The sequence below is a fragment of the Diceros bicornis genome, chromosome 18 (genome assembly GCF_020826845.1).
Source record: "Diceros bicornis minor isolate mBicDic1 chromosome 18, mDicBic1.mat.cur, whole genome shotgun sequence".
Lineage (NCBI taxonomy): Eukaryota > Metazoa > Chordata > Mammalia > Perissodactyla > Rhinocerotidae > Diceros > Diceros bicornis.
The window spans coordinates 9008738-9034662 of NC_080757.1; the positions used below are offsets into that span (position 1 = coordinate 9008738).

Consider the following 25925-nt stretch of genomic DNA (forward strand, 5'->3'; position numbering starts at 1 on the left):
CTGGGAGGAGGGAGGAACGGGGAGTCACTGCTTCATGGGGACCAGGTTTTCTTTTGGGATAATGAAAGCAGGAGTTAGAAAGAGCTGGTGGTTGCACAGTGCTGTGAATGTACATGCCGCTGAAGTATACACTTTAAAATGGTGAATTTTATGTTATATGACTTTCATCTTAATTCTTTAAAAAGGAAAAAAAGTTTAATCACACGTATTAGAGCATTGAGTACGGGAAGGGAAGCTATAACCCTTCCAGATAGAAACACAGCGTGCCAACTTCCAGCTGGAAGGTCTCTCAGGACCATCTGCTCCCCTGGTTCTCAGCCTCACTGTGCCCCAGAATCATGTAAGAAGATTTTTTCAAATGCAGATGTCCAGGCCCTACTTCTAGAGATCCTGTTTCAAGGGAAGCAGGGACAGGTGCAGGCATCGGAATTTTAGAAGCTCCCCAGGTGATGCTAGTGTTCAGTCAAGCACGGAGAACCACTGATACAGTCCACCGTCCCTATCGTACTGATGAAGAAGCAAAGCTCAGAAAATAGAAGCTAATAGTAAGAGCTCACATTGAAACAGCACTTACTAAGAACTGGGCATCGTTCTGAGCACTGTGCATATATTAACCCATGCGCTACTCATAACAACCAAGATTATCCCCACTTTACAGAGGAGAAAACTGAAGCACAGAGAGGTTAAGTAACTTGCCCAAGGACACACAGCTCTTAAGTGGCAGAGCTAGGCTCAGGGTCCAGAGTCCACGCCCATCGTCATTCCTGCAGAGTCTTTAGTATGAGTGAGGCATCAATTGTTTCAGAGTAGATTTGCATACAGTTTATTTACATTCTTTAAACACTTTTAAATTTAACACTCCCTTACTTTAGCATTATCTCTGAAAGTGCTCCAATTTTATATCCTTAATCGTATAAGACACCATACTCTTCCAAGATATAAGCGATTTCTGGATGCTACATTCCTTATCCTAAAATCTACATTAACTTCCTTGGCAATATGGACCACTACCCCACCGGCAGTCCGTGCTCTCACCACTGGAGAGCCCCAGGGTAGGTCAGCAGGGAAACCAGAGCTGGAATGAGAACCAGCTGCCCCGAGCTTCTACAGGAGCACCAGTCCTGTTGACTGGTTTTCCGTTGAGCAGATAAAATAGCAAAAACCAGGAACAAGCAAGGAACCCTGAGGTTTTCAGGGTGCTGCCCAGGGCGACCCTAAGGGATCTGCTCACAGCAGAATGGGCTCTCCTGGGTTCAAGTTAACAGACGCCAAGCAGGATTTCAGAAAATCATTCAGAAAAACGTTCAATCACTCCTGCCGCTTCTGGGAAAACCACAGTGAAGTTTTGGTAAAGACGGTGTAGCAGACATCAGCGCCAGCCAGCAGGGGACCTGACGCCGTGGGGTCTCCTCCGCCACCCTGTTTCCCTTCCCGTTCTTCTCCCACCTTCACCCACCACGTACGGGACACGACACAGGCCTGAAAGATGTGTTCTTGTCGTCGGGAAGTTTCCAAATCCCTGTTTCACATTTAAGCAAACAAATGAAAAGGAACCTTTCTTTGACTTATTCTTTGTTTTTAAACCTACTAAAACTAAGGGAGCCTGCATTTTCTTGTAGAGTCACATCATATCAAACTGGTTCAGGGATACGGCCTTTATACTGAGTCGTGGATCTTGGTCGGGGAGCAAGAGGTGTGCATTTTGGAAAAAACATAGAATGGCCTAATTTTATATTTAAATAATGAAGAAATCATATTGTTTTCATAATAAACTGCAGAAAGGATGTGAAATACACCTGTTTCTCGAAGGATGAGAAATGAGGACAGAGTGAGTGGGACCGACAGATCAGGAAGAGGGGCAGTGTCACTTTTACAGAAAACTCCAGACGTCACCAGACTCCAGCTACCCCAAATGTGGCCTGAGGGGTCCTTTCGTCCTCGCCATCCCCTCCAGAGCATTCACAGTCCTGTCCTACTGCCCCTGAGCGCTCACAGAGGAAAGGGACAGAAATCACCCCAGTACCCTTCAATGTTCACTCACCCATCTCCCTAAGGTGCTCATTCTCCTCGTCAATTTGCTTCTGTTACAAAGCTGCCTCCGAAACTTGGAACAGCTCTTCACTTTCCACCAACTACAGATGTCCAGAAACGAGCCCCAGGCTTTGACCCTGCACGTTTTACCTGACCTCTCACCACTGCCGAACACACATCTTACACCTCAAACCAGGCCAGCTGCACCTGCTCACTGGACGGTGGAGTTGATGTCTACACCAGCAATGGTAATTGTGACAACACACGAGCAAGACATCACCTCTCCAAGACCTGCTCTGAGAAAGCCTTCTAAAACATACTCTGCCTAACAGGGAACGCTGCCTGTGACGGGGACCAGATTAGACTTTCTGTGAATAAAAGCTATGAAGGACATGAAGAAATGAATATATGCCATGTGCACACACATGCGCACACACACACACACTCCCTCCTCCAGCCAAAACTCCAATATAGCAACAATCCTTGGTTATTAAACTTGCAGATGTTTTTAGGTTGTGGTAATAATCAAGTAGAATAATTATTTTCCCTCTAGTCCATAACCTCCAGCACCCTAATATTATCCCTCCTTTTCTCCTCCAGACAAAGTCAAAAACCCAGCCCCCTAAAGAGGAGGGAGGGGATGGGGGAGGGAGAACGTCAGTGAACGGGGCCTCTGAATTTACCCATAACAACACTTCCAGCTTTCAATTTCATCAAGAAGGCTGACAGCAGGGCCACTTTCTATCCCAGGTAAGCCCTCCCCAGCAGAGAGGAAGGCTGAAGAGGGTCCAGGGCAGAAGGCACCACCACTCAGGGGCACAGCTTGGAGCTGGCCCCACTGACTGCTGCAGAAAATCACTTCTCAGACCCCAAAAGCCCTAGTCTGATGGACACGGCTAACTATATTTTTTCTTTACTCTAGACTATCAGGCACAAAGCAGGTATTTTTAGCTGTCACCAGCCCTTTTTTTAGCATGGACACCTCACTTCCTACTCATCATCCTACAGTCAGCTACCCAGAGGGCGCCTGCCGTCCTTAACATCTGATGGGCTCAAATGCCACTTCCTCAAGAATCCTCCCCGACTCGCCCCACACCTGGTGAGACTGATTTATAATAAGAATATATATTTGGTCTCCACACTTGTTTCTGGCACAGAGCTCCTAAAACCCTTAGAATTTCCTAAGTGCTAAGAGCAAGAAAGATAAAGGTGAAAGGAGCAGCTTTCGTTATTTATAGCAAGCCCCATAGGACCACACCTGAGTTTATGTTAATGAGGTGATTTTTGGAAAGCCCCTAGAGAACCACAGGATGGGGGCTAGTTGCCAAGGGAACCAACCATGTGATTAGAGGGTTGAAACTTTCAGTCCCACCACCCCACCTCCTGGGGAGGGGAAGGGGGGTACCAGAGGTTGAGTTAATCACCAACGGCCAATGATTTGATCCATCATTCCCATGTAACGATGCTTCCATAAAAACCCTAGCAGAAGGGGCAGAGAGCTTCCAGGCGAACACGTGGAGGTGCTGGGAGAGTGGTGTGTCCAGAGAGGACATGGAAGCTCCGCACCCCTTCCCACATACCTTGCACTATGCATCTCTCCCATCTGGTTGTTGCTGAGTTGTATCCTTTTATAATAAACAGGTAATCTAGTAAGTAGACTGTTTTCCTGAATTCTGTGAGCCACTCTAGCAAATTACCGAACCTGAGGAGGGGGTTGTAGAAGCTGCCAATTTATAGCCAGTTGGTCAGAAGCACAGGTGACAACCTGGGACTAGTGATTGGAGTATGGTAGGGATTGGGGGGGCGGCCAGTCTTGTGGGACCAAACCCTTAACCTGTGGGGTCTGTGCTAACTTCAAGTAGACAGTATCAGAATTGAGTTAAATTGTAGGACATTCAGTTGACGTCCACAGAGAATTGCAGAATTGCTTGGTGTGGGAAAAATACCCACACATCTGGTGTCAGAAGTGTGAGTGTGGCAGTAGTAGAGAGTAGTGTAAAGGAAAACAAGAGTTTTTCCCTCTTTCACACCTATTACATGCACTTCAAAGTACCCTCAACTTTTCCTTCAAAGCACTCACCAGTTATATAACTATATAAAAATCCGGGAGTCACCCTAGATTCTCATCTGCCCCTCAGTCCCTCCACCCCACACCCTTAAGCCCATTAGCAAGTCCTGTTGACTCTACATCCAACACTTATTCCCAAGCCACTGACTTCTCTCCATCTCCACCACAATCTCTGGGGTGCCAGCTGCCATCATTCTCCCACTGGGAGGACTGCACAACATCAGTTGCTGCCCTTGCTTCCAGTCTTGCCTCACTTCATCACCAAAATAACCAGCGTGATCACGTAAATTCATAACTAGATCACACCCTGCTTTAAACTTCGCAGTGGTTTCCTGTGCCCCTTACACTACAACCCACACTTGGACTGGACACCTCTCCAGCCTCACCTCCCACCCTTCACTGCTTGGCAGATACCTCAGCCTTTCTGTCCCTTGAACTTGCCAGGATCATTCCCACCCCAAGCCCTTTGCTGTTTTCCCTGCCTGGAATACCCTGCCCCCAAATATTTGAATGGCTGACTCCTTGTCATTTAGTTCTCAGCTCAAATGATCCCCCTGAAAAGAAGCCTTCCCTGACCACCTTATCGAAGGTTGGCTGCCTCCCCCACCTCCCAAGTCACTCCTTATCATTTCACTTATCACTATCACAAGTTGTCTCTTCACGTGTGTATTATCTAACACCTCTCCCAACGGAATGTGAGCTCCATGAGAACAGGGGCTGGGTCTCATTCACAGCTCAATTCCCAGCACCTAGAAGAGAGCCTGGCACGTAGCAGGCATGAATTAAAGATCTAGAGAATAAATGGGTATATTTGGTTAGTATCTCTAGTGGGCAAGGAGTCATGCTCCTCATTGTAACCAACGGACAAAGCACAATATCGGATGCTGAAATATTTGAAAGATGGAAAGGAAGAGAGTATGTGTGGGCAAGAGAGCAAAAGGGAAGAGAGAACGGAGTGAGCAGAGAAATAAGTGAATTTACTGTACAATGAGTGGTAGCTGGTGGCCATTATTGGAGACCCTTCCCCATCATCTAACATGCCCTCACCTGATGCTCCTCTTTCCCTCCTTCTAGATGTTCTTCCTCTTCCTCTGTTCTTCTTTTCCTCTGTCTCATTTTTGTTTCAAGCAGACTCTGCTTTGGACACCTGAAGATAAGACAGATACCCTACAAGTAGCTTTCATGGCTAAAAAGGGTCAGTGGCCATGAAATCTAGGCTTCCTCCACACATACCACATTTCTCAGGAAATAAGTGGGCCTTACTTCATGTACAACATGAAATTTGGGCTCATTTAGAAGAGCACCCAATATGCTAAGCAATCAAGGGCAGGAATGGAGTGCCCAAGGTCATTCTGGCTGTCACTCAAGGTCATTCAGGGTCCTCCTCCCGGCTAAGGCAGAGACAGAACTTCTCAAGTGCTGTGGATTCTCTGCTCCAGTAGAAAGCAGCTTTGGCATACTTCCAAAGTGTTTCAGCAACTATTTGGTCTTCCTAAATAAACAATCACTTCAAAGACATGATTGTATCCAATTTATTTTATTGGTGATCACTGAATATAATATAAATTCTAAATTAGGATGGTTTCTGGGCAATTTTAAGTCGCCTCCTCCTTTCCAAACACAAAGAATACAAATCCCCAAAGAGGATGGAAGTAAATGACTGTAAGTTAAGTGAATTCTAGAAGACTGAATAATTATTACTTGGTTTGAAGTAAATAAGAGAAAAAAGCCAATAGGAGACCTATGAAAAACCTAGCAGAGCAAAGGAAAAGGAAGGGTATCTAGAAGACTCAGAGAAAAGCCCACCTTTGAAAATGATTTAATGCAACATCCAGAAGAAAAATATTAAAAAATGTTTTGGTATCTATAATAGAGAATAAGAGGGCAGAGTCTCTGTGCAACTGAAGTAGCAGCAGAAAATCACAAGAAAAGAACAAAGTGAGATGGAAAAGCAACGGAAGAGGAAGAATTACAACAAAAGCAACAGCAGGACTTGAGCTTCAGAGATCTATCAAAGGTCAAATCCTGGTTCTGCCACTTACTATGTGTTCTTGCAAAAACCCCAACCTCTCAGATGGTAACTCATCTCCTCTGGCTCCTATAAGGATTAAATTTAAAAATATATGGGCAAGCATGTCACCTAGAGGAGGTTCTCTCCTTAGTGGCTTCCCCTAAATCCTGATCATTGTGCTCATTCCCATCTTCAAGCAGATTTCATTCTTGTTGAATATGTTCCCACCCATTTAATCCTGTTCATCCTTCAGAACCTATCAAAAGGCATACCTCCTCTGAGAAGCCCAGGGGGGTTTCTCCCTCTTTAGATCTCTCACTACAATTTGTGCTTTCACTAAAACACTATCATACTTGAAAATATTCTGCCTTATATCAATCTCTGAACTGCCGTATATAAAAGCCCAAAGAGAACATATAGTTTCTGAAGTCAAATGCTATATAATTATATACTTTTTTATATCCTCCATTATGCTGGGAAATCTTGAACTCAAAAATAACTTGTTAAACTGGGGTCTCTGGCAATCAAGAACAAACAAGAAGGGTCTCGCCAGCTTCTCAATGATTGTCTGCTGGTGAGATCCTGGCCTCCACATTCACACTCTGTAGAAGCACCCTCACATCACCCCTCCTTCAAGAGGAGATGGAGGGCCCAGAAGCCAGCAAGAAGGGAAAGAAGAAATACTAAAGGTCAGAGACAACATGAGAGAGTGGTTAATTGGGATTTATAACGGGAGAGAGGAGGGTGTGTGTGGTTTTTGTTGTTTGTAATCTCAGGGTAAACCTAGCCATGGAGACTGGTTCCCAGCATATGAGTTTGCTGAACCCTTGGGTGGTACATTCTAAACACACCTCATTCTTACCTACAGTCTTACCTATATTGTGCTTGAAAGTGGCTTTGCACAAAGCTTTGACCTAGAGAAAGCTGAGCCGACGGTGACAGGAGGTTCTCAGAGGTTTTACTGGCTTTAGGCTGAAGCTGCAGAGAAATGACGAAAGGAAGCAAGATTAGAAACACTTCCCATCTCCCACTGTTTCCAGACCACTGAGCCTATGGCCTCCTCCTGGGCCCACAGCATCCCTTTCTGGGCCTGGACTCTGCAGAACCTGGACCTTCAATGTTGCCTTACCATAATTCACCACTTCTCCAATCCCTCGACCCGACCCCCCACACTCCCTGAGAGAGAGAGCATGTGTGAGAGAGCAGAAGCGAAGCGTGAACCTTGGCGAATGCTCACACATACTCCCCCAGCCTCAACTATTTCCTCTGCATTAACTACCCCGTTCTTTACCTCCATCCTGTGGGCCTCCTGTGTCTAGATGTCTCCTGTACATTTCAGCTGGGTGGGCTGCCATCACTTCAAACACATCCATACCCAGTCTTCCCACCTTCTACCTGCTAAACCATTCCTGTTCACATTTTCCAGTGAGCTCGTCTTCACACAGGCACGATCTTTCTCAGTCAAACCACCTTGCACCTTAGAATAATTCATAAGCCTCCTTTGCTCCACACATCAGTCCTACTATCTCCTTCTTCCCGTTCCCTTATGTATTAGTTTCCTGTTGGGGCTGAAGCAAATGACCGCAGACTGGTGGCTTGAAACAACAGAATTTTATTCTCTCATAGTTCTCAAGACCAGACATTCAAAATCAGTATCACTGGGCCGAAATCAAGGAGTCAGCAAGGTCGCAATCCCTCCGGAGGCTCTAGGGGAGACAACGTTCCTTGCCTCTCCCAACTTTTGGTGGCTACAGGAATTCCATGGCTTGTGGCCACATCACTCCAATCTTTAAGGCTAGCATCTTCAAAGAGCCAGGAAAAAGGAACGCACATGAAGTGCTTGGGGTGAAGCATACCGATGGCTGAAATTTAAGTTAAAATGCATCAAAAAAATAAGATGAGAAAAAAGAAAAGATGGAGTGATGAGTGGATAGAGGGATGGACAGGTGGATAAAAATGCGATAAAGCAATTTTAGGAAAATGTTAATTGTAGAATCTAGGTGGTGGGTATGAGGTGTTCACTGAAAAATTAATTCAACATTTCCATATGTTTGTAATTTTTCATAATAAAATATTGGAACAAATAAGAGTGACAAATACTCAGAACAGTCATGCTTATTTGTCCCACTATTTCATTAAGCCCAATTTGACCAGAATACAGGATGTGCAAAGGAAAGAAGAAAACAGGGCTGGAGAGTGAGCCTGGTGCCACACTGGGTGGGTCCTTCAGTGTCCTAAAGAAGACTACCAGGTTCAGTGAACAGCAGAGTACCAGGGTTAAGAATTAGACTCTGGAGCCAGACTGCTGGGGTTCAAATGCCTGCACTGGCACTTAGCTGGAGAGTTATTCAACCTCTGACCCAGCTAATAAATTATCAATCTCTTTGTTCCACAGTTTCCCAAGTGTAATAAAGCGATGATGAATGATAGTACTTACCTGATAGGGATGTTTTGAGATTAAAAGAGTATATATAAAGCACCTAGAACAGTGCCTGGCTGTTGAAGTGTTTCCTGTGGTTGTCCCACAATGGGGAGTATCTGATGGGTTCTGAACCTAAGTGGTAGTGACATGTGCAGAGAGATGCTATAACTTGACAGCCATTCACAGGATGAAGGATAAGTCTGGAGGTTAGGACACAGATTAGGAGGCTCAAGGGTCCAGGTCACAACAGGGTGAACTAGAGTAGGAGCTGTGAAAATGAAAAGGAGGGATGGATTCTAGACACCCTGTGTACATAGCTCATAACTGAGCACCTGATGGGGGAGCAGAGGAGAAAGAGGGAAGAGAGAAACACGACCAACTGCAAGCTTCCAGTCTGGTGCCTGGGGAACGCCTGTTCCAATAACAGGAGAGGGAATGTCAAAAGAAGTGGGTCAGGGAAGGGCACGCTGAGTCTGAGGGTGATTCAACACCCAGGCAGAGACGTCTAAAGGCAAGGACATGAAGGGCACTCTGAGGAGAGAGAACCTGGATGCAGAGTGGACACTGCGATATTTGGTTGACCAGGATTCACTCCTCTTCTTTGGTAGTAGCACCCCTTTTGGAACACTGAATCCAGTCCATGGGGAGATGGCAAGGCTCCTTAATCAGGGGTCCTCACCTCCCCTCCTGAGGGACAGGAACATGACCCAAGCTAGACCAACTAGATTTTCCTGTCTTGCATGTGAATCATGAGCAGAGTGACCGAAAGGCTGTAAACATTGATTCCAGCAGTAGTTCTGGACAGTTGAGCAGTTCCTGCCACTGAGACCCCCCCCCCCCCCAGAGCTGTCTGATTCTCAATGGTTCCGAGCCTGGTTCTTCAGCCGTCTCTTTGATCCTGCACACTGCCCCTTGGTCTTCTAATAAATTCCATTCTTGTTTGAGTCAGCTGAAGTTGGTTGTTACCACTTGCAACCAAAGACCTCACAATAATCCAGGATGCTTCTGAATCAAGGCGATAATGTAGCACGTTGGGGGTGACTGTGGATGGGATCACCCAGGGATGGGGGAAAGAAACAGAAAATCCTGAATGAGGCTGGGGTAAGACAAGCAGAGGGTCTTTCACAAAGCATGGACTATGAGGTCAGACCAGGCTGGCTCTACTCTGCTAGCCAAGTGATCCCGAATCTCTCTCTGAGCCTCATTCCACCATCTAAAAGGATTAGGAATATCACACCCACCTCACGGAGCCGTCATTAAAATCAAAAAAGATGATGTGTGTATCCTGTGCCTGGCACATAATAGGTGTTTAATAAGGTTGGCTTCCTGGTCCTCTCCCCAGCCTCGTCCCTTTCTTAATTCTGTAAGAGTGGCGTTTTTTGTAAGATAAACTGCCAGAAAGATTGCTTGTGTGATAGTGTCTATACGATAGTAAAAATATGCCCTTTTCGCCGGATAAAAACATTTGAGAATCATTACAATAACAGAGAAGAAAGTGGTCCTTATGTTTTCTATTCCAGCTTCAAATAAATCTAGGTATATGTCTTTCATATGTTTTGAAATAGAAATAACCTCAAAAAGAAAAATTGTTCAGAGTTACGCAGAGGACAGTCTCTTTCCTTCTTGGAAAGGGAAATTGAAGTTTTGTGCCAAATAATTCCAACAGCTCTGCTCTTTACCTTCAAGCGTTCGCAGCCAGGCCTCCACAGGCAGCCCAATTTTCTGAGAGCAAATTTCAGGAGAGGCTTTGACCCCAGACAGAGAAAAAGATCTTTTCTCATTTCAATCAGGTCAAATTCTTGCCTAGGTCATGGCATACTTCCAACATGCTTGGCCCGTTAAAGGAACCGAAAGCAGCCCGTGCGGCCAAGACCAATGAGTGAGAGGCAAAGAGGCCTGAAATCAGGCTGAGTGGCAGGCCCAGTCAGGTAGGGCCCTGTCGGCCACATAGGAGTCTGGATTTTGTTCTAAGCGCAACAGGACACCACCGGGGGGATTTAAGCAGGAGAGTGACATGATCTTACCTCCTTTCTGAAAAGGTCACTCTGGCTACGGTGTAGAGAACACATAGCAGTGGGGCATATTGGAAACTGGGAGGCCAATTATGGCTGCTTTTATGTGGGTCTTGAAGTTGTTAAAAAGAATTATTGGCAGGCCCTCTTGGCTTAAATAACCTCAATGTTATCTTAAAGAAAGGTTTGGGGTTGGTGCACTGTGGCGGGGAACAAAGGCTCTAGAGCCAAGGTTCTCAATGCAGGCGTGGGGGGCACGCTTCTGTCCCCCAGGGCACATTTGGCAATGTCTGGAGACATTTTTGGTCATCAGTCACAACTCGGGGTGCCACTGGCATCTGCGGGTAGAGGGATGCTATGAATGCTACAATGCATAGGCCAGCCCTCCACAACAAAGAATTACCCAGCCCCGAATGTCTAAAGTGCTGAGGTTAAGAAACCCTGTTCTAGAGCATTTCCTAGATTTGGATCTCAGCTCTCCCCCTTACTTACTATCTGACTTGGGGCAAATTACTTAACCTCTCCGTGATCTTTCTCACCCTTAAGCACAATGCTTTTTCCTGACACTAAGGGACAAAACAGGAAGACTGAAAGGCAATTTAGAAGGCTATCTATCCCTCCTACTTTCCAGGGAGGAAGAGTTGCCTGGCACAGCCAGGGAGAGGGGAGGAGGGTAAACAAGACAAAAAGACTTTCCCATGTGGCCAGTAGGAAGAGACACCCTGGTCTCCTCTCATGCTCTGGTGGGGAACTGAGTCAGCATAAGACACTCACGATAAAGAAAGGGATCCTGATAAAGAAAGGGATCCAGCACACTGGCTTTGAAATAGACTCAGGTTCAATTTTATTTCTACCAAGCGGAAGTTGAGTGACCCTAGACAACTTAACTTAAATTTTCACTAGCTGTAAAATATGAGTTATCCTTTCAAATATTGAAGCATGATAACTCATTTACTCAATCATTCAACAGTTTAGTGCGAGTCTCCTGTGTGTCAGGCAGTGAAATAAATCATAAAACGCATCAAGTTAGAAGCCTGGCACATAACAAACATTTAATAAATAGTATCTTTTTTTAAAATACATCATCCTGATTTCAAAACGTGTTCATTTCAAGATTATGGAATACACAGTTTAGGGGACATGTTTATCTGCTCAGCATTTCTCTCTGTGGGGAAGCAACCACCCCAATTCTATAAAAGCCCTCGTTGGCCCACGTGATTTGGGTGGAGTTCACCCCAACAGGCATGTGACCTGTGTGCCCAATCAGAATATCCCATTCTGCTGACCACCTGCCCAGGAATGGAGATGTGAACCAAGCTGGGACAATCAGACTCTTCCCTGGGCTTTTTCTGGAGTCCTAAGCTCTAAAGACTATATAAGCATTGCAGGGGCCCTTCTTGCCACCATGTGGCAGAGCCATCTGAGAATGAAGCAAGAGATAAAGAGAGAGCTAAAGAGTAGGTGATAGCATCTGAGTCCTTAGATCCAGCCTTACCTGAAGCTGGTACAGCCCTTGGACTTACAAGTTCTAAAAGGCAATATACACCCTTTCCTTAAGTTGGATCAAGTCAAATGTCTGTGATTTGCAACTAAAAGGGTCTGAATAAGATAAACAGAAAGTCACTGTACATAGAAGAAAAATCACCCATAATCCCACAACCCACAGAAATTGCCATAACCTGTGAGTGTATGGTCCTCCCATGTTCTGTTCTGGTGATGTTTCATTTGTGTGTTTTGGGGTGACTGGGGTGATTATTTTTAAAATAAGAAATCAGGCTTTCATGCCAGATTCCCTTGGACTTGAATCCTGACTCTCCCTTCTTTAGCTGTGTTTCTTCGGGAAGGTTGCCCAATCTCTCTGATTTGTGGCTTACCCATGTATAAAATGGGGATAATAACTCCAGCAATACTCCATATATGACAGTAGTTACTCACAGTGTACATAACACTCCAAGATATGATCTGAGGAGCACAGAGTACCGTACAATCATTATTTCCCTTGTTCTATGCATTCAGCAATCTGCTATCTTGGGCATGTGGACTGTTTTTGCAGCTCTGTCAAGCTCTTAGCTTTTAATTACATCACACTGTTGTTTAAAATAGGTCTATTGTTATTGGAGACTATATGGTTATGGTCTTATTTTCTTAAAGTTGCAAGTTGCCATTTTAAAAAAGAAAGAAACAGAACAGCTGGCTATGTCGATAAGTTAAAAAAAAATATGACTCAGCTTCCTGAGCTATTCAAATTTTTTTAAATAAAAATTGTATATATTTAAGGGGTGCAACATGATGATTGACATACATATAGTGAAATGATTACTACAGTCAAGCTAATTAACATATCCATCTCCTCACATAGTTACATTTTTTGTGTGTGGGGAGAGCACCTGAAATCTACTTTCTTAGCAAATTTCCGGTATTCAATATAGTATTATTAACTATAGTCCTCAGGCTGTACATTACATCTCTAGACGTATTCATCCTGAAGAACTGCAAGTGTCATTCATTCTTTATTACTCTAGAATGATGGGCTCCAAGAAAATAATGAAAGGATGGGAAGGCGACGGTTCAAAGACTTAAAGACTTCCAAAGGGTTTTATAATTAATTCACGGGAGAGATGGGAATCAAGTGTCCAGATTTGAGACAAAAAAATTCATAAAGCAGTTCTTGTAGCTACATCTGGAGCAGTTCTGAGACACATCAAAAGTAATGTGTGACTGATTAATTACCAAAGCTTGTGAAACATTTCTTAAATTACAGCAGATTATTCATGGATATTGTTACAATAACTTTGCTTGCTCATGGTATAATAACTTCACTCGCTTTTACTCTCTTAAGAGAGACAAAAGGAGAGCATTAGAGCAGAACCCGTCATTGATCTTTATTTAGCAAAGACCATAGAGAACATAGCTGATGTATCAATTACCTGTGCTATTACAAATGACTGCAGTGCTCTCTTACCCCCAAAGGTTTGAGGTTTCATCAAAATCTGGGAATGCTAAGCGCACACATGTAAAGATCATCCATCCTGTGTCTTGAAAACAGGTTGGGAAGCACTGCTCTCTAGGATAGGTAACTAAGAAACCAGTTAAAATCGTACCATCTGAAAATAATAAGCAACAGTACTCACGGCCTCAGATGACCATACTAATGCATGGAAGATTGACAAAAGGATTTTTGAAACTTTAAGCCAAAAGGAAATCCTATTTACTACATCACTGGGATTAGAGACAATAAGAAATGCTGAGATGGGTGGAAATGCCTTGTCTAAACAGACAGAGCTAGGAGAAAGGAGCAGGGAAGAGCACTGGGAGTGTAGTAGCTAGAAGACAGAGGAATCTGGGAATCTGAATTTCAAGATTCTGTTTTGAGAAGCTGAGTAAATATTCAAGAGAGAAAAAGAAAATCAAATACAATGTGTTGTTTCGAGAGTGACCCACCTTCTCAGACGCTGACCCTCGGGATGAGCCCTCCAAGTCCTCGTGCACGCGGTCCAGCAACCAGAGCAGGAACTCCAAGGCGTCGTGCTGGGAATTGCCTTGGAACTGAGAGCCGTACTTCGAAACAGCATTCTCAAAGGGAAAAGAAAAACAAAGGGTCAATTGGGACCTTCCAACAACCACATAAGGGCCTATAAGCACCAGGTCTACCAGTGGTCACTATTGCCCTGACCTGGGACGACAACACGGAAACAGGGTGGGGTGAGAAATGTTCTTTCCTGCTGAAGCCTGCCCTCTTGAGGGCAGTGTCCCCAAATGCTATGATCATTCTCTGTATAGGAGAAGGCATCTTTTTTTCCAGAAAGAGTAGTAATGTATGTACTGTCCTCTGAAAACCCACAGGGTGGTCTCTGCTGGATATTTGGATCCTGTTGACCACCTGTCCTCCCTGAAACTCTCATCCCTTGATCACTGGAGTGCATGCGCCCCTGGCCGCTGCCATCAGTCTTATCTCCATGCTGTGTCTCCCTGTTCACCCCATAATGGAATTGTCTGACAATTTTGTCATTTTCCGTGTAAATGCATATTCCAGCTTGTAAAAGTTTATTTCAAAGGGTAATATATGCACATACTTTTTAAAAAAAGGATGATAATGAAAAGTCTTCCTTCCACCCAGCCCTATCCCTGGGTGCCCCTCCCCACAGGGAGGCCACTCATAGCAGTTTCTCAAGCATCTTTCCAGGGATTTTTTTTTAATGCATATGCAAGCATGAGCGTCTGAGTATAAGCAAATCTCCGTGTGTGTCTGTGCATGTGTGTGTGTGCGCGCGTGGGTGTGTGCGCGTGTTCACGTGCAGTGCATTATGGTTACTTGTCCCATCCTTAGACTGCAGAGCCAGGCATGAAGCCTTGTCCCACACAGGTCTATTCTCTGCTCACGCCCACGAAAGAGAGCAGTCTGGCCAAGGCTGCAGACCTGGACCATCTTCATCACTGCCAATCAAGTCAAATAGCCTGGGCTTTTTTTCTTTTTCTTTCTTTTATTCTTCCATTGGAATTTAAAGGAAATTTTAGCACGAGACAAAGCAAAATTCAAGATTTAATTGATTGAAATATTGGTTCTGAGTCTTTATCCCAATCACACTACCTTGGGTTCACTGGAGGGTCTAGTTTGGATTCTTGTCCCAGGCGTCTCTGCACTTTGACCCCCAAGGAGGGCTGCCAGATTTAGCAAATAAAAATATAAGACGCCCAGTTAAATTTGAATTTCAGATAAACAATGAATGTTTTTAGTATAAGTATGTCCCATGCAATATTTAGGATATATTTATACTAAAAAGTTATTCATTGTTTATCTGAAATTCAAATTTAACCGGGTATCACATATTTTACCTGGTAATCCTACCCCCCAGCCACCCTCAAACCTATATCCTTAGTACCAACATCCTGTCCTGGGGGACCAGCCAGCCCCTCCAACTCGAAATCTCTAAAATCTGCTCTTCCTCTTAATGTCAGTGTCCTCTTTCACTCTCTCATGCCCACATAGGTCAACTGTCAAGCATTCTGTATTCTGGCTCCCAAAATGTCTCTGTCCTGCCCTTGTGGTAGTCCCATTCCCACTGCTGAGTCCTAACTACTGCTGACCCAGATGACAATACCACCTACCAAGAGGCCCAGCCCCGAGAATCTCTTCCCTGCCAACCCACTGCCTGCCTGCTACAACAGACCCATTTTCCTACAGCCCCACTGGATAATATCATGCCCCTTATGCTCTTACTCACCACCTTGTAGTCCCAACTCCTTCTCTGGTCTGGCCCCACCCATGTCTCTCACCACTCTCTCAAGTGTTTCAAAGCTCCAGGTAAATGAGCCTCTCAGGTGCCCCAAACATACTTTCCCATTTCAAAAGTCTATGCCTTTATTTTTTCTTCCTTCCAGGTAAAATCCATTCCTCTCCTGCTAATCATGGTAATCCTTTACGACCAACCTCTCCTCATCTAAGCCTGGCTATAACGCCATACAACCTTTCCAGAAAGAATTTGACAACTTCAAGTAGATAGACAAGATAGGGCCTTAAAAATGTCCCTCTATATAAACACAGTAATTCCCCTTTTGGGGAATTAGCTAAGGAAATGAGAAATACAAGCAAAGAAATCTTTCTGTATCCAAGATATCTAGAGAAAATTTGTGGCACCTTCATATTGATGGCTTTAAAAAGTATGCTTGAGGAAATACTGAGAAAATAAATGATCCTCTCATTTTAAAAAAAATGCAAAAATATATATTTGAGATTGTTTTGTATATATTTACAGATAGAAAGATAAAAGACCAGAAACTATGTGGCAAAATGTTAACAAATGGTTATCACAGAAGGATGGGACCATAGGTGATTTTTCTCATTTTCATTTGTACATTGCAAATTTTTTTACAGTGAACCTTGTTCTTTATTGGTCATTTTCCAATTATAACAGTATCTGGCAGGTATTGGCCAGAATTTTTTTAAATAACGTTACCTACTGATTCCTACAGAAAACATTACCATAGAAAGTCTGTTGAAATGTGACTAGAACTGCATGGAAGCTAAACCCTAACCTGAGAGGGATGATGGCAATATTTGGTGTTTCTACCCTGCAACATGGCATAGCTCTATCTGTGTGTGTGTTTTCTTCTCTCTCAACACCGATAATTTTTAACATATTTCTTATTAAATTATTCCTAGTTATTTCATATTTCTGTTTATTTTTATGAATGAAATCTGATTTTTATATATTCTAAATGACTATTGTTTTAAACTTTCTATCTTATATCTGACCTCTTTAGTGACAGTGGTCATTCTCAAATATGGATGTCTAGAGCCATTTAGTAACTTTCTTTCTAATATTTTTTACTCCATTTCCATTGCCTGTCTTACTGTTTTGTCCAGAACTTCCAAAATGTAAGAGTCATGAAAAAGGCATACTTGTTTTTAAAAAGCAATGCCTCTAGTACATCACTTGAAGCATACTGTATGTCTAAAATTGTAGGTCTAAAACTGATCCTTAAGCACATAAGCTAAGATAAATTCCAGATGGCTGAAATTCTTAATATAACCATAGAAAAACTAGAAGCACATAAAATAGAATATTTATCAAAAGGTATGACATAAATAAATCTAAAATTTCCAGTATCAAGATAGGGAGGAGAGAGTTTGGAGAAATATTTGCAGCAAATGTGACCAAGGTTGAGGAACTTACAGAAACAAGTAAAAATAATACTAAGACCAAGGCAGAATGGATAGACAAATGACATGAACAGACAATTCCAAGAGCAGTCTTAGAACCAGTAAAGAAGCATGGGAAAATCCTATACCTCACTCCCAATCAAAGAAATAAAAATAAAAACAAGATGCTATTTCTTTTTGTTCAGTAAATTAATAAGAGAGAAGAATATCTAACGCCCAGGACAATATGCATCACTGGTGTATCTGAAACTTGAAATAATTATTTGAAATGTGTCAATGTGGGTGCTAACAATAATCAAGCCCAATAAAGCTGATTTAAAAAGTGAAAAACAATAAATATTTAAAATTGGGATGGTGATTACACAGGTACACACATGTCAAAACTCATAAAATTCTACACTTAAAATGGGTGCATTTTTATTCAGCCATGAGAAAAAAGGAAATTCTGCCATTTGCAACAACATGGAGGGACCTTGAGGACATTATGATAAGTCAGACAGAGAAAGATAAATACTGTATGATATTTCTTATATGTGGAATCTAAAAAAACTGAAATTGTATAAGCAGAGAATAAAATGGTGTGTTCCAGAGGATGGGGGCATGGAGGAATGGGAGAGATGTATAAGAGTACATACTTGTAACTAGTAGATAAATAAGAGCTGACCCTAACACACACACAGTGATTATAGACAACAAAACTGTATTACAAACATTAAACTTACCCAGAGACCAGATTTTAACTGTTCCCAACACTAGAAGAAATGATAATTACGTGATGCAATAGAGATGCTAGCTAACACTACTATGTCAATCATATTGCGACATAAACGTATCAAATCAATATGTGGTACACTTTAAACTTACATAATGTTGTATGTCAAATATGATTCAATTTTTAAAAATGAGTGCATTTTACTGTACATAATTTATACCTCAATAAAGTTGATTTAAAAAGCAAAAAACATAAAAATAACAAAATAGTCATATCTTTGCTCTGACCATGTAATTTCACTTCAGGAAATTAAGCTTATGGAAATGTTCAGAACTGAAGACAATGATTTAAATACGAGAATTTTCTGAATTTTTTTTTTATTGGTTTATAACATTGTAAAAATTTCAGGTGTACATCATTGTACTTCTATTTCTGCATAGATTACATCATGTTCACCACCAAAATACTAATTACAACCCATCACCACACACATGTACCGAATTATCCCTTTCACCCTCCTCACTCCCCCCTTCCCCTCTGGTAACCACCAATCCAATCTCTGTCTCTATGTGTTTGTTTATTGTTGTTATTATCTACTACTTAATGAAGGAAATCATACGGTATTTGACCTTCTCCCTCTGACTTATTTCACTTTGCATTATACCCTCAATGTCCATCCATGTTGTCACAAATGGCTGGATTTCATCGTTTCTTAGGGCTGAGTAGTATTCCATTGTGTATATATACCACATCTTCTTTATCCATTCGTCCCTTGATGGGCACTTAGGTTGCTTCCAAGTCTTGGCTCTTGTGAATAACGCTGCAATGAACACAGGGGTGCATGTACCTTTGCAAATTGGTGTTTTCAAGTTCTTTGGATAGATACCCAGCAGTGGAATAGCTGGATCATATGGTAGTTCTATCCTTGCTTTTTTGAGGAATCTCCATACTGTTTTCCATAGTGGCTGCACCAGTTTGCAGTCCCACCAGCAGTGTATGAGAGTTCCCTTCTCTCCACATCCTCTCCAACACATGTTGTTTCCTGTCTTGTTAATTATAGCCATTCTGACTGGCGTGAGGTGATATCTCATTGTAGTTTTGATTTGCATTTCCCTGATAGTGATTTTGAACATCTTTTCATATGTCTGTTGGCCATCTGTATATCTTCTTTGGAGAAATGTCTGTTCAGGTCTTTTGCCCATTTTTTAATTGGGTTGGTAGTTTTTTTGTTGTTGAGATGCATGAGATCTTTATATATTTTGGAGATTAAGCCCTTATCAGAAGTATGGTTTGCAAATATCTTCTCCCAATTGTTAGGTTGTCTTTTCGTTTTGTTGATGGTTTCCTTTGCTGTGCAGAAGCTTTTTAGTTTGATGTAGTCCCATTTGTTTATTTTTTCTATTGTTTCTCTTGCCCGGTCAGATGTGGTGTTTGAAAAGATGTTGCTAAGACCGATGTCGAAGAGCGTACTGCCTATGTTTTCTTCTAGAAGTTTCATAGTTTCAGGTCTTACATTCAAGTCTTTAATCCATTTGGAGTTAATTTTTGTGCATGGTGTAAGGCAAGGGTCTACTTTCATTTTTTTGCATATGGCTATCCAGTTTTCCCAACACCATTTGTTGAAGAGACTTTCTTTTCCCCATTGTATGTTCTTGGCTCTTTTGTCAAAGATTAGCTGTTCATAGATGTGTGGGTTTATTTCTGGGCTTTCGATTCTATTCCATTGATCTGTGTGTCTGTTTTTGTGCCAGTACCATGCTGTTTTGGTTACTATAGCTTTGTAGTATATTTTGAAATCAGGAAGTGTGATACCTCCAGCTTTGTTCTTTTTTCTCAGGATTCCTTTAGCTATTCGGGGTCTTTTGTTGTTCCATATAAATTTTAGGATTCTTTGTTCTATTTCTGTGAAAAATGTTGTTGGAACTTTGATAGGGATTGCATTGAATCTATAGATGGCTTTAGGAAGTATGGACATCTTAACTATGTTAATTCTTCCAATCCAAGAGCACGGAATATCTTTCCATTTCTTTGTGTCTTCTTCAATTTCTTTCAGAAATGTTTTATAGTTTTCGGTGTACAGATCTTTCACCTCTTTGGTTAAGTTTATTCCTAGGTATTTTATTATTTTTGTTGCAATTGTAAATGGGATGGTATTCTTATAAATACGAGAATTTTCAATGCAGTCTGATAACTGGAAAAATTGTACAGCACATAAACGTCTCCCTAGGGATTCATTCATTTAATAAAATATTATACAACCATTAAAAATTAAGTTTTGTAGAACATTTTAATGACCAGGAGAAAGTCTTATGATAATACTTAAATCAAAAAAGCAGGATGTGAAACTAGAATTTCCAACTGTATATGCTTTGAAACACATCGATGTTTATGATGACTGTCTCTAGAGATGTTTACCTCTAGCGGAGTTCAAGATCTTTTTTCACATTTTAGCACTTTCCAATTTTTTATAGTATACACATATTTATAATTACAACATTAGAAAAGCAAAGTATTACAGGTACTACCACAGACAGGATATTTTTGATGTATTTATTCATCTGATAGTAAAACAAAGAGTGGTCCTGCTCTCTGTGGGAGGCTAGGTGACTCAGGGCTCAGGAAGGGGGAACCCGAAAAATCCATCCCACTGGCATGGCTGGGGTTGGCCTAACTCACTCCAGCATGCTGGCCCCTTCTCAATTCCCTCCCTTCTTCAGTATGAAGCTAAAAATCCCTCCTCAAGACTAAACTCCTTCACAAAACCTTACGTAGTTTGTCCCCAACCAATTTTCCAGCCTCCCCCAGTCACACAGGCGTTCTTTAACTCATTTAATCATTCATTTCTTCTGCCCAGCCAGCAGAAGGCCCCTCAGCCCCACCCTCCTCAGTGAATGGCCCTTTCAGTCCCAGGGTCCGAAAGCCCACCCTCCCATGTCCCTAGTCGACCCCTCATCCTGCAACTCCATGCTTCCCTCTGGTGGGAAGCCTTCTTGTCCCGCCCCGCCCCACCTCCCCCCATCAGATAACATCCTCCTGCCAGAACTGCCATAGCGCCTTGTATTTTTGTTTTCTAGCACTTGTCACCAGCTCTAATCATGTGCCTGTGTGAGTATTTCATTAACATCCACCTCTCTCACTGGACTAGAAGCCTCTGGGGAGCAGCCCCAGGATCAGGTTTTGTACTCATCACTCACGTATTCCATGTTCCTGGTATAGTGTCTAGACACTCCAGAAATATTTGTTGGATGAATGAATGTTTCCTCATCTGTAAAATAAGAGGCGCTCACCCAGATTTCAATAACCAAGGTTTAAAACCCCGGATTCCGGAATTCTCCACTGCCCCCAAGGCTGGCTACCTAAAAGGTCCGGGGAAGCCCCAGACTATATCACCCTCATTAACATACTAACAACTTGATTATCCTTCAGTTCCCCAAGGCTCACCAGGAGATTCCAGGCCCCAGGGATTTGAGAGCAAGAGAGAGTAGGAAATCCCGGTGAGCCACCAAGGGTGATTACTAATTGGGAAGTTTTTTCAAGCTACTCTGGCCCCTCCCATCTCAGCAGTAACTGGATGAGAATGCATCTGGCTGGAGAAAAGGTACACGAAGATTCCCTCCCTTCCTCCTCTAGGTCTCTGCAGGTGAGGAGGGTAATGATAGAATAATGAAAGCTTCCTTGGGGCCAGGCACTGTTTTAAGTGCTGTACATATAACTCATTTAATCTTCACAGCAAGGCTGTAATAAGGTAGGCACCACCACTCTGGTCCCATTTTACAGATGAGCTAAATTGAGGCACAGAGAGATCTGGAAACTTGCTTAAGGTCACAAAGCTCCAGAGACCTTGCTCTTAACCACTATACGATACTGCCTCATTTAAAAAGTGAACGTTGCCCAAAAGAGATATTAATGGCACCCATTTGACCCATGGACTCCTGCAGAACAGCGCTTCACTGCTGGAAGCAGGAGAGAGGAAGGTGGGGGTTGGCAGACTCGTGGTCACATGGCAAGGATTGCCTTCTCAGGCTGAAACTCAAGAGCAGTGATGCTTGTGGAATGAACACTGACAGGTTCCCCCCTCCCCCAAGAACAACAATCACTAGTCTATGGGGAGCTTCAGCTCTCTGTCCAGAGCTGTGGTTTTTTTAGCAGGAAGCAAGCCATGCGCATCAATTATCAGGAACTCTTTAATCCAACTGGGACCCCAAACAAACACCCCACTTTAACCCCGAGTGAAGGCATACACATAACTTCCAAAGCCTCATGACCCTGCAGCATCCCCAGTAAGTAGACGGTGATCCTGGGGACAATGGATACAACCCCACAATGCTCGCTGTAGGGGATTTAACACTCACGAAACAGGAGGATGCCATCTCCGACAGCACACGCACCGTCTCTCCAGGCACACAGCACCGTACCTGGACCACAGCTTCTCAGCTTCCACTGGGCTTAGAATAAAATCCAAACTCCTTACCATTGCCTCCAAGACCTTACATATCTGGCCAACCTAGTCTACGCCCGCACTCTCCCCTCCTGGGCTCCAGCCACACTAGTTGTCTTTCCATGTCTCCAGTTCTCAGCTCCCTCAAGCCTATGGCCTTTGTACCTGCCGCTCCCTCTACCGGAATTATTCCTAGATCTTGGCCTGGCTGAGTCCTTCTCCTCATTCACATCTCAACTCAAGCATCACCTCCTTCCTCCAAGGCCTGGGCCTTCGAAGTCCAATCCCCACAACGCACCCCTCCAGACTGGAAACTCGGGCGTTAGAACATTGCCTGGCCCACAAGGCCTTCAATACTTTAACAGATGTTTGTTGGACGCAAAAATGCTGAATACACTCAAATCTGCCAAATTCCTCTACTCACCCCGCTCAAAATACCTGGGTGAAATTAATTCATAAGAAAACGTATGCAAGCAATAGCACAACAAATCACTTCGAAACAACGGCCGTAACCTGAGGCTGAACTGGTAAATGCCATCTACAGAAGGCCCCGTGAAACCCTTTCCTGATGGAGCAGACACTCTCCAAGAAGCGAAACCAGAATGGCCAGAGCGCGGCCGCCGCCGCGCGGCAGGGCGGTAGGCACGGAGCGCTGCCTACCTTGAACTCGGCGGAAAGTTGGGGTGTGTATTCGCGTGTCCAGAGCGCGCGCACCAGCGCCGCCAGCTGCTCGGTGACCTCGGCGCGGCCCGGCGCCGCCTGGTAGCGCCCCAGCGCCAGGAACTCGGCCAGCAGGTCGGTGTTGCTGAGACACTGCACCACGGCGTTCATGAAACAGGTGTTGCCGTGGTTCTTCAAGCCCTGCGCTCCCGGGGGCCGCGCCCCGTCGCCGGCGGGGAGCTGGGGCTGAGGTCTGGGCGGGCGCTCCTCCCCGGGGCTCCCGGGGGCCGCCGGAGCGGGGCCCGGGGCGCAGGCAAAGCCGCCCTCACCGTCGCCATCGCAGTGTCCCGGCTGGGGCTGGGGCGGTGAGTGCCCGGGGCGGGAGCGGCTGCCCAGCGCCAGCAGGAAGCGGCTGAACAGGCGGCGCAGGGAGCGGCGGCGGCGGGGCCGGGGCGCGGGTGGCCCCTCTCCGGCCGCGGGCCCCGGGCCTGGGTCCATGGACCCGCCGGCGCGCCTCCCCGCGCGGAACCCCCGGGCCCCGACGCAGACGAGCCGCTAACAGGCCCTTACAGCCTCGGAAAAGCGCCCGCGCGCCGGCTACCTGCGGGCCAGGTGTGTCGGGACCGGGTGGAGGCGGAGCCAAGGGCGGGACCGCCCCGCCCCGCGCGGGAATCCGGCCGCAGGGCCCGCCCCAGGGCAGCGCCCGGCTACCCCCACCCAGCCCGGGCCCGCCCCCGCGGCGCGGACCGCCAATAAAAGCACTGGGAGTCGCCGAGTTCGAGCTCCCCACCCGTCCTTACGGCTTATAAACCGACGGACCTGAATTTAACCTCTGTTCCTATTACTCTACCAGCCTTCAAGCTGTGGAAGTAACAGCGGGATGATAAATTTGAAAGCACCTAGTAAATTGCAAAGCCCTGGCTACTTCTAAGTTTCTTGTAATTACGTCCAGGTAATAAGAAGAAATGCCTGGGAGTGGGCAGCCTCTGGCTAGCGAGAGACGCAGGCTGGGAGCTGTGAAGGGGAGGGGAGCGCTTTTGTGTACCGCTGGTTCCTTCGCAGGCACAGGTGTGGGCGGACGGGTGGCGCCACCTCCTTCCAGCATGTTTGCGCGGTAGGAGAGGCAGAGCCTTTGCCCGGACCCGCCATCCTGGGACCAGAACTGGGAGCTGCGTGTTGCCGCGCGTGAAACAGCCGAGATGCTTATGGTTTGCTTTTTTAAACTACAGACTAGAGTCATTTTCCAAAAAGTCTTGCAAGCGAGATCTTGATCATCCTCGCTTTGAATCGTGGAGAAACGGGCTCCGAGAGGTTAACGTAGGGTACCGAGGCCACAAGACCCGTAAGTCAGGGGAACCGGAACTTGACCCGGGTCTGCGGACTGCCACCCACGAGTTGCCTATTTCCAATCTCAGCACAGGTATTTGCTTGCCAGGAAGTTTTCCGGCTTCCAGGCGCGCCCCCTACGCGATCTTCTTTTCACTCCTCGACGTAAAAGCCCTGCTGAATTGTCGCCCAATCAGACTTGGCTTGGCCTTGCCCGGCCCTTGATTCCCTGGGTAACCCCGAGGGCCTCTGCTCACTTTATCCTGTAACTGTCAGGTTTATGATTAATCAGGCGAAGTCTTACAAAATGGATCTCTCATCAATTTCTAGCTCAAAAAGGGAGCAGTAGGATGCATTATTATATCAACGCCCTGAAATGTTACTTATTATTGGATAAGTGGTCATTTATTAAATATCCTCCTTGATATGTCAAAGAGGGCAGCGGCAAGTTACTTGATGCAAAGAAGAAGCATTAGTTAAAAGATAAAGAATATGCTTAGAACAAAGGACTGTGCTGTGCATTGGAGAATTGAAGTGTTTCCGGAAGATGCCATTGTTTACCCTATCTGGGAAAGAATACCCGGTTGGATGATTAATACACAAGGTCCATTCCCTCGTCCTTCAGAAGGTAAGTACAAGAGAAAGATTTTATGGCCAACTCCAAAAAACCATCCATGAAATTTCATCTTTGATAATCACCCCAAGATCCCCAACAAGACACATTTTCTCGGAGGAAGCACCGTATTTCATGTTTAACTCTCTACTCTGTCAGGAATTCTGCCGATGCTTTAATGCATTATTTCACTTAATTCTCACAATAATCTTTTGAGCAAGAATTTATTCTTGCTTTACAAAGAGAAAACAGAGGCTCAGAGAGTTTAAAAAAAAAAAAAAAAAACCCTACCCAAGATCTGGATTCAAATCCAAGTCTTGCCCCATGCAGCTTGACCAATGAAATGCTGAGTAAAAAGGTAAGCTCACATTCCTTACTTTTAGAGGATATCAGCACAGCTATCTGTGGACAAATCATGAGGAACAGCTGGGGGTTTTGCAGAGTCGTAGAAAAGAGAGTATGACAGGAAACCAACAACTGGGAATTTATTCATAATAAAAAACTTTTAATTACAGTCTGGACAAATTATTCTTGAACATATTTCAATTTTAATATGCCATTTAAGAATGTAAAATGCATTCTATAAAGGAAAGGAGAAACTTAGAGATAAAATATTTTGACTAAAGAACAAAAACACAGATGTGAGAAATCAAGACCAGTCTTGGCATTATCTGAGCTCAGCCTTCAACAGAACCGTGTGCAATGCGGTGAATCAGGGAGGTCTCTGCCGCTTCATGAGGCAAATGGGTACTTCCATCTCAGAATGGCTCCGTCGGCACTCACGCTAATAATGTACTGATTTCCTGGACTTATCCGGATGCGCGTGATGTTGCCACTGTGGCCCACCCCAACGTGAGTCACTTCACCCTCATTATAATCCCAAACTTTGACCAGATGGTCATTTCCCCCTGAAAAAGACAAACAGTTATATGGCCTTGCTGCAATAGAAGAGAGAGAAACAGCCCAGATTT

At 44.3% G+C, this 25925-nt stretch overlaps 2 protein-coding genes across 3 annotated transcripts in view; both read right to left on the bottom strand.

The window, feature by feature from the left end:
• The window catches only part of USP43 (ubiquitin specific peptidase 43), a 59110-nt gene extending 35527 nt beyond the window's left edge, over positions 1-23583 (bottom strand). For both annotated transcript variants that reach the window (XM_058559714.1, XM_058559713.1), the window contains exons 1-3: positions 23016-23583; positions 13986-14117; positions 6985-7088 (exon numbers count right to left, since the gene is read on the bottom strand). In XM_058559714.1, the coding sequence (XP_058415697.1) occupies positions 6985-7088; positions 13986-14117; positions 23016-23513 (734 nt within the window). In that variant the 5' untranslated portion in view covers positions 23514-23583. The remainder of the gene's footprint in view (positions 1-6984; positions 7089-13985; positions 14118-23015) is intronic.
• A 1861-nt stretch (positions 23584-25444) lies between these two features.
• The window catches only part of CFAP52 (cilia and flagella associated protein 52), a 43805-nt gene continuing 43324 nt past the window's right edge, over positions 25445-25925 (bottom strand). Inside the window, exon 14 of the mRNA XM_058559715.1 lies at positions 25445-25862. Coding sequence (XP_058415698.1) covers positions 25687-25862 — 176 coding nt within the window. The 3' untranslated portion in view covers positions 25445-25686. The remainder of the gene's footprint in view (positions 25863-25925) is intronic.